The sequence below is a fragment of the Dermacentor albipictus genome, chromosome 5 (assembly GCF_038994185.2).
Source record: "Dermacentor albipictus isolate Rhodes 1998 colony chromosome 5, USDA_Dalb.pri_finalv2, whole genome shotgun sequence".
Lineage (NCBI taxonomy): Eukaryota > Metazoa > Arthropoda > Arachnida > Ixodida > Ixodidae > Dermacentor > Dermacentor albipictus.
Genome location: NC_091825.1, coordinates 28,210,650 through 28,220,036, shown reverse-complemented (window position 1 = coordinate 28,220,036; position 9,387 = coordinate 28,210,650). Strand labels below are relative to the sequence as shown.

General features: G+C 47.2%; 1 protein-coding gene across 1 annotated transcript in view; it reads left to right on the top strand.

Moving 5' to 3' along the window:
• The first annotated feature begins 224 nt into the window (after window positions 1-224).
• The window catches only part of LOC139059861 (sphingomyelin phosphodiesterase-like), a 118,288-nt gene continuing 109,125 nt past the window's right edge, over window positions 225-9,387 (top strand). Inside the window, exons 1-2 of the mRNA XM_070538333.1 lie at window positions 225-588; window positions 9,155-9,338. Coding sequence (XP_070394434.1) covers window positions 9,183-9,338 — 156 coding nt within the window. The 5' untranslated portion in view covers window positions 225-588; window positions 9,155-9,182. The remainder of the gene's footprint in view (window positions 589-9,154; window positions 9,339-9,387) is intronic.

Below are 9,387 nucleotides of genomic sequence, written 5' to 3'. Positions count from 1 at the left end.
AATCCTAAGGAAAAGCAAACTTGTTCCGGAGAGATTTGTTTAGACTTCAATGGACGCTGCTGTGGTTCAGCTAAAGTCGCGGTCCTCTCGCTTTTGTCCGCTTGGCGGTGTGTGCCGCGCGCCGCGTCGTTGGGGGCCGCCGCTCTTGTTGAAACCCGACCTGGCAGCTGAGCCACTTCCGCCGATGGGCGCGCATCTCCCGCCGCATCAACGGCAGCATGCGTCACGCCAGCCGGACTGCAGATCTGGTTTCAGACGCTTAGCTCGCATCGGCAGTATGCACTTACTCAGCTGCTCTCTTATCTGACTAGGGGCAGGCCTTCCGATAGAAGGCGATCGGAGCTCGTGACGTTGAGCTGATACGTTGAGAGAGGGAGAGTACAGATAGTGTGATGCGCCTGTTTTCCACGTCACGGGTCATGCGTTTCTGTGGGAGTCCAATCGCTGAGCCGACGAGCCCCCGACATTGTGCGGCGGCACAGCAGCTGTCAAGAGGCGTACATTTGCCAGGAGGAACCTCTTCGGGACTATACAGAGAAGGCGCCTGTCGAAAAGCACTTGCCACTGCGCTAACTTCCGCGCTTACAGGTGAGTGCAGCCTTTTCTCGTTTTCTTCCAAACTCTGGCGGCGCAACTGCTACAAGGTTTTTCACTTAAGCCAAAGCTTAAATATATGCGAACGCCGCGCAGCTGGGTCGAACCAAGGTAATGTTTGCTGTCGCTTCGAGACACTGAGATTATTGATTGCGTTCCGCATAATTACATAATTAGTTTTAAATTATCAACTTCTCAATCATTATAATTACATGAAAAGCGCTAATGGGAAAATTGTAGAGCAAGATGAACTCCCGTTACAGCTCTCTGTTCTGTTGCTCAATACGTGCTATCTGAAAGTGTTTTTCCAAGCGTGAAAGATGCCCGCGAATACACGCAAAGTGCCTCGGACGACCAGTTGCACGGCAATTTTGCATGCATTCGCGGGCTGCTTTCACGCCCGGTAAAACACTTTCACGTTACACGTATTGAGGAGCAAAAAGCTGTATCGGGAGTTTTCCATGTTGCTCAACAATTTTCGTATGTAAGATAACCAACCTGTCAACTGATTTCAATGTTGTCGCAGCCCCACTATAAGCGGCGCCATGCTTTACAAATTACGATTACTCCAATTATTACTAATACTCTAAAATAGCATAACTACCATTACTGTCAAGCCATAAAGCATTGCATACCCGCCTCAGCAGTTGTAGTGGTGGTTTTCAACAGCTTCGCTGTACATACACTTTCGCAGGGCTGGGATGACGAGGCAGTTTATTAGTATTGGGAGTGCCTACCGCATATATGTACGTATAGCTAATGGGAGCACATGCTCGTGCACGCAAGGAAGTGTGACGGGCCTCCACACTTTCTGCAGGAAGCACACGTATCTCTACAAAAAGATATAAAACAAAAGAAAGGAGCGAATTGAGGTTGGTCAACCTTATGTAAAAAGAATCACAGGCTGTGTGGTATCCTTACTTCACCAGCGTATAATTGCACTACTGCAGCATTACATTGAGGCACGAGCAGTACACAGGACAGACGATATGAACGTCTAGATTAGAAGCGTACCAGGCATGCAGTAAAGATTTTTGTTTGGAGGGGGCGCAATTGTTTTTTGCGAGGGGGCATTGACACTTGCGGCAACATGTTTGTTTTCCCTGTAGCTGCTTTTCACCGGATAACAAATGTGAAATGCTATCGCTTCGTGTGTGTATACTTCATAACCATATCAGGGAAATTAGCTGTGGTTGAAATAAAATGTAGACAATAATAATGAAAAAGGAAATGAAAGCGGATGAAAAGACAACTTGCCGCCGGTGGGAGCCGACCCCCCATGCTGGGCATAATGCGTGCGCTGCACTGCCATTCGGGCCACGGCTATCTGTCCTTCCGCTACCTTGGATATTTTTGTTTAATAGATCTGGCCATGGGAATGCTAGCCAGCGCCACTCAGAGCGCTAAGTGACGCTCCGAGTGTCTCGGTCGGAAAGCAATCCGCGATTTTGACCTTGGCATCATTGTCCGTTAGCTTTATATGGTCATTATTAAGAAGAATCAAAGCCCTCGTTTACCCTGCTCTCCAGCTCACGCACGCACGCACGCGCGCGCACACACACACACACACACATATGTAGTGGATCCGATTCCGCCGCCGCCGCCGTGAGCGTCTGCACAACGAGCGGATGTTTATGTTCGCGGCGCCGGCCCCCTCGGCGTGGAAGTCACGTACAATAAAGGCTCAGTTTCCCCGCCGCTCGGCTGCTCGCCGGTCGCTCTCAAAGTTCGTTCTCTTCTCTCTGCGCACGCACGTGCACGTCAACGCACCCACAACGCACGTCACAAAGCCGTTTATTGGGCCCAGCAGCTGTCCTCTGATACAAAAGTAACACTCCTCAATACGATACGATAACGCCAAGAACACTGGATGATCGTCGCAAATCTGATCAGTGGTTCAGACACGTTGACTAGTCATACTTCACTCATGGAAGATTCCAGGGCAGTCGCGGGCGCGCTCACAAGTTCAAGAATGTACAACACTATTCACATCACGCCTACAGTGTGATTACAAAAGGCTCGGCGACAACACAGACAGCTGATAGAGCCCACCAGAAGAGACGAGAATGCTCTGATACATGCAGGCGCTTCCTGCGCCGAGCGATAACGCTTACCATTTGTGAGCTGGTGAAAAGCAGTCACCAGAAAAAGATAAGTAAGTACACGTGTCAATGTATATAGCGAAAAGCGACGTTTACATGAATGCGACAAGTAGCTCATCGCTTTTGTTCGCGCATCGCATCGTGTATACGGCGGTGATGTGCTAGGAATGGTGAATCGCATCGATGCGCCAGGAGAGAGAGAAAGGCAAAGGAAAGACAGGGAGGTTAACCAGAGATTATCTCCGGCTGGCTACCCTGTACTGGGGGAGGGGAAAGGGGATGCAATAGGTGAGAAAGAAAGAAGGATAAAAAAAGGAAAAAGAAAACCCTAAGCACACACACGCACGTACACACGAACTATGTCTGTGAGCACTGTCACGCAACCCGCAAAGGCATTCCTAGTCTTACGCAGTGTCACCGTACAGTCCTGCGCCACACAGTGTGCTGTCACAATTTGTCAAAGTCCCGTGTTTTCAAGTATCGCAGCAGTGCCTTCATAGCGGATCGCGCTGATGTTCGCGTAGGCCAGGAGAGTGCATTCCCAGACGGCAACAGGGTCTCTCGGTGCATGTAAACGCTGGTATATCGCATTGACTACGGTAGCTGGCTGTCGCCGTGTGCTCTCATCTCCTCGCCGTAGCAATGCCAATCGCCTGAAACAGGTTTCGGACGAGGGCGGGTGCACCGCATGAAAACACTGTCGTTTACATGCGGCAAACAATGTCCTAAAGAATGCGAAGTGCTACGCTCGCATTTATGTAAACGTGGCTGTAACATCAACGGGTCGCTGCTAGCTGCACAACTTATTTAAAGCAACAGGACATGGTCCACTGAGACGTTTCTTTACTCGACGTTTCAGCTGGAGGACCGTCTTTTATCGAGACTGCGTGCGGGAGGTAACATGAGGATTCAGTGCATTCAATTTTATCTGCTGACGGAGCCCGAACACATGATCACTCATGTTTGATATAGTGAGATTACGGCAGGAGAAGGTTCTTACGAGGATAGTAGCAAAGGCGGGGAAAAAACGAGAAAAGAATAATGATCGAGAAAGAAAGAGCACAAGAAGAGGTCAAGAAACCATTGCCTTCTTCTAACGTGGGCTTGAGTTTGAGGAATGTGAAACATGAGTACGCTGCACTATACGGCTAAGCGGCCACGGTCACGCAGGGTAGAGCATCACACGCGAAATGCGAAGGTTGTGGGTTCGGTTCCCACCTGCGGCAAGTTGTTTTTTCATCCACTTTGATTTCCATTAATTCAACGTTTCTTTATTTCATTTATTGAGCACAAGTAATTTCCCCTATGTTGTCCTTGGTGTCAGTGTTTGTTGGCTTCTTACGATATGACCAATAAAAACCCATTTTCTAGCGTTTCTAAAATTCGTGCAGTGGGCAGGTCTCTGAGATTTGTTCAAAGGCCATAATGAAGCGTGCCCGGTTGCTTGGAACACCTCCAGATGGCACTCGCCTCCGCCGCATCGGGGCCTGTGCAAGATACCTCGTTTCTAACAGAAATCTCGCCTTCGTGCATAGCGTTCGCCGCCAGCAATTCCGGGCAAACATTACGGTTACATAAGCTGCAGCGGCTGGGAAGCGTGTGGAGCAGACAGGGATCTTTTAATGTAATCGCATTCCACTCTTAAAGGTGAACCTCAAGCGTGTTCCATATTTTTCTCTAAATATTCCGAATTATTTCGTCGGCGCCAAAGGAGGACGATAGCTTTAAATCATCAGTCGATTTCAGAATCCCTGCAAAATTGACAAGAAGCGGATCCATAGGAAAGAAATCTTGTTTACGCTTGTATGAGACCGTATCAAAGCAGTAATCAGAAAAGTATTTTGCGAAGGTATCATTTAGGAACATGGAAGATTCTGCCTTGATCATGATGTTGCCAAGGGTATCTGTAGAAGATGTGTTAGTTGTCTCATTTATGAACAGTACTCTAAAATTTGGATCGATTAGTAGAAAGAAGTGAGGGTAGGTTGGGACATAAAAAAAAGAACGTTCTTTGCTTTTTTTCATGGCGCGGTTTTTTATTGGAATGCAGTTCATTAGAATAATAGTTCAAACGAGCAGGTGATTTACTCCGTTTTGCAAGACGGAAACAGCGTTTTTTCGTTTCACAGTCATCTTAGTGTCGTGGAAAACCAAGAAGAGCAAATCTTTCCTGGAAACTTGCACAGTGGCACATATTTAGCGACAAGTGACGCGGCTTTATTTTTTAAAGAGGTTCAAATTTTCTTCCACGTTACTGTTGAAAAACTCTGGTATAGAGTTTTGAACGAATACCGCGAACTCACTAATAATTGCAATGTAATCGCCGCTCGCCTTAGCTCTGATAAATATTACATAGCTCTTTTGAAATCTAACGCGGCCTCTTTTAGGAAAAAATGGGGGAAAAAACACTGTGATCGCTTAGTCTCGGAAAACAAGTTAAAGAATTTACGAACTGGGGTTCAGTGAGAAGGACCGAGTCTAGGTTGTTAGCTGAAGTAGTGCCAGTCCTAGTAGGCCTAGAAACAAGTTGGATAAGATCAATTGAATTGAATTGAATTTATTGATAGGAAAGACAGAGAGGTCGACCTGAGCTAGTGCGCTCTAGTCTGCTACTCTGCCCTGGGGAAGATGGAAGGGGAGTGAAAGTATTGGGATGGATGACGAGAATAAGAGAAGTGGTGAGTGCTTATGCACATGAGACAGTTGTCTCGCTAGAGCCGCTCGTTGAGCTTGGTGTCCTACAGAAACTTCAACAATACTTTTGTTGCACGCATTGAAATTGCAGTGTCAGGCCATGGGCCGAGGATAGCTTCCTCCGATAGCGGTTGCCTGCCAACGCTGGCTAGGAAACTGTCTAACGTCCTTCGCTCCGGCATATATGCTGGGCAGTCGCACAGTACGTGTTGCAGTGTTTCGGGCATCTGGCAGTGTTCACAATCAGGGCTTTTCGATTGGCCGATGAGGTGTGCGTAGCGACGGGTGAAAGCAACGTCATGCCGAATCCTTGTAGCATTGATGTTTTGCTCCGTGTAAGCTTCGGGGGCAAACAGAATTTACCGTCTGGGTCAATAATATGTAGACGTCTGTGAATGTTGTCATAGTGGGCTCTGTAAGCTTTTGTAAGGTCCTGCATGAGTGCCTTGATCATGGAGTTGGTGTCAGGTCGCGAGTAGGCAATCCGTGCTTCATCAGAGGGAGAGGAGGCCGATCTTGCCTCGCTGTCAGCAAGTTGATTGCCAAAAACACCACAATGACTAGGCACCCACTGAAAGGTGATCACGTGGCCACTTAACTCGGAAATGGGATGAAGTTCGACGATTTCTAGCACGAGCAGATAGTATGGTCTTTTCTTTAAAAAGTATTTTAGCGCCTGTACCGCTGATTTGGCATCGCACAATATCGTCCATTTATGGGGTGTCTGCGTTCTCATAAAACGGACAGCCTCCCGTATTCCCGCAAGTTCCGCAGCCGTAGATGTTGATTTGTGGTCTAATCGAAATCGTCGAGTAATTCCAAGTTGTGGGATGACAAATGCGGCCGTTGTGGCAGATGGCGTGACCGAACCATCGGTATATACTTGTACAGTCCCACAGTCCCACTATATAATGTAAATATATGGGACAGGGTGAGCTGCTTCAAGGCAATGGAGGAAACGTGAGATTTCTTCATAATTCCGGGTACCTGAAGCCTCACTAGTGGTCTTGGCAATGTCCGTGGAGGTGTCGCGGGGATGTCGGTGGCCTAATCTTGCAGGTATAATGCTTGCGTGACATGCAATACCTTTAGAAAAAGCACAGTCAAGGTTGGTGCTTGGAAGTGTTGAATGTGGATGGTGTGAGTGTCTGGTTAGCATGCGAAGATAGGTTCGCACAGGTTCACAAGACCTGTATATGTCGATTGGAGAAGCATGTGCTTCCGCTATTGTGCCCTTAGTTGACGTGCAGCGTGGCAAGCCAAGACATATCCGTAGTGCTTGTGCCTGAAGGCTCTCCAGCGTGCGTATACAAGATGACCCCATGTTATATAACACAGGCATGCTGTAGCGTATGTAGCCCACAAAAAGTGCCTGGTACACTTGGCGCAAACTTCGCTCAGAGGGGCCCCATCTCAGTCCTGATAGTACATGGAGTACGTGTATGAAGTTGGTGAGTTTAGCCCTAAGTGCAGCAACATGTTTGGTCCAAGAAAGACTGCGGTCTATTATCACGCCAAGAAATCTGTGGTGGGTGACTAAAGGGAGCGCCGTTCCGTCGATAACAATTGGATTATATGACATTGATATGCGCGTGAATGCCATGACTGCACACTTAGTTGCTGAGAGTTGCAGGCCTCTACGGCGCAGGCACTTCGACGTTATGGAAGCCGTGCGTTGGAGCCTTGCACGCACTTGTGGACGTGTGACCCCAGATGACCAGATACAGATATCATCCGCGGGCGTACTAATACGCGCTGTTTCAGGTAGCTCGTCTGCAAGGCCTAATATAAGCACAAGTTAATAAGAGTTTCACATTCCGCGGAAGGCACCGACACTGAAGGCTGAAAGTGAAGTCCAGTTTATGGAAATTAGAATCGCCCCAAAGAAATAACGGTGAGTGTCGAAATTCTCAGACGAGAATATTGAGAGTGCCATGCAGTTCATCACAAAAAGTAGATGATGCACTTGGTGGCCGATAGCACGCACGGAGCAATGTATTTTGTTGGTTTATAACAACACGAACACAAATAAATTCTAAAGACGTCGTAAATGAAATCCCATTGCTCACTACATTGTCGGCGACGGCAATTAAAACACCAAAGCCTGGTTTTAGGTCGCGTTCATGATGCTAAACAACATACTTGTCACAGAAGAACAGCATTTCGGTGCAAATCTTTTCTGTCAACCAAGTCTTCGTCAATACAACTTCAGCGGCACACGAATCAAAAGCATATGCTAGAGCTTCACGTTTAGTAACTGCTCTTCGCACAATCGACAATGAAAATTATAGGTCGCGATATAAGATTGGATGCGTTTCCGGTGCGTAATTTCCGCTAAAAAAGAATACACATAACAACTTGGTTTGTAGCTGCAGGCAATCATTAACTAGCACGGGAAACATTGCCGAATTCTAGTTTAGAGAGACTGTTGGTATAGAGGGAGCAAATATAACATCTTTTGTTCATATACAGCTTGTTGCACTTAACAGTCAAATGAGGGCTCCTTTCCTTGCCGAATTCCTACTAGTTAGTTCTGACAACTCCAGTTGCCTTACAAATATCTTCACTTACAGGGACATAAGTTAAACACAATAAATATGAATTTTGCTGGAGATGAACGGTCTTCAAATTCATTGAGCCATTGATTCAATACGGCCACTTGCAGCGCGAGGCTGTCACTCAGTAATAGTAAATAAAACATCTGCTTCATAGATGATGATGATGATGATGATGATGATGATGTCCTTGATGAGTGTGGCGCTTACCCACTCGCGGGGATTGGCCAAGAGTCGGGCAGACTTTGCTTATGTGTTCAGAAAATGGAGGTAAAAATCTAAAATTTTGTTACATGAATTTAGGCGAGGAAAATCGAAACGGTTCAGTAGATTGTCATGCTACGTAGAGGAAGGAGGAATAAACTTTATTAGTTGAAATGAGCCGACTGTAAAATCGTCCGAGGTGGGCGGCGTCCCTAGTCCAGGATGCCGTGGGCCTGAGCTGACAGCTTGGCCCTGCTCACCAGGCGATGCTGGTCTTCAGGGGTCGAGCTTGTCAGCTGTGCCTCCCACTGCTCGATGGTTGGTCCGGTGATGGGTGGTGTCGATGGGTTTTTTTGACATTCCCATACCATGTGGTAGAAAGTATTGGGCGTGGAGCAGAAGGCGCATTTTTGAGTATAGGTCGTAGGATACATGGCGTGTAGCATACGTAGAGGAAAAAAAATAATTGTCTATAATATATCAATGAGGCAATAGAGGAGGAATGAATAGAATAATACGGTCATCAATGAAATCGGTTTGATTCAATAATAAATTTTTCTAAGGCGAAGCACACATTCCTGTGTGAGTGCCCAAGCTCAGACGCTCCGAAAGACAGTAGTACCGGAGTGTTCAATGGCAGGCCAAGCTGTCGCACTGTAATTTCTAAACTCATTTTCCTCATGGTGGATAAACGGCCGCATAGGGTCACAATATTAAAACTTCCTCTTTTAAGCGCACCGACCCTCATCAAAATGGATGCAGTGGTTGTTGACAAATACGGTTTCTTTTTTCCCATGTCTTTAGAAAGGACCTCCCGAGTTAATGATTGCAAACAAAGCGTTTCACGGGGCATACACAGCTCTAGCACTTCATTTGCCTGTCATTTGCTTGGACATTATGTCTGCAGCATTCTTCTTGCAGTTGAACTTCAATGAACAAAAGTTACTCCCGCGTGTATACAGCGAAAATTCACTTGCATTTATGGCGTCGTTGTACATTCCGCAGCCTTCGCGCGCACGACTAGAGCGAGACCATGAAGCCGTCCCAGCTGACGCTGCTGCTGCTCGGCGCCTGCTGCTTTTTACCGAGCTACCGAAGTGCACCAGGGCACCTTCGCTGGGGCGCGCTGAGGAAATTCATGGGAGGCGAGTTTCTGAAAACTGAATGGCTGGCGCAGCAATTTGAGCAGGTAAGCATGGGTGACCAACCACCGCTGTTGTTCATATGTAGTTTCACTT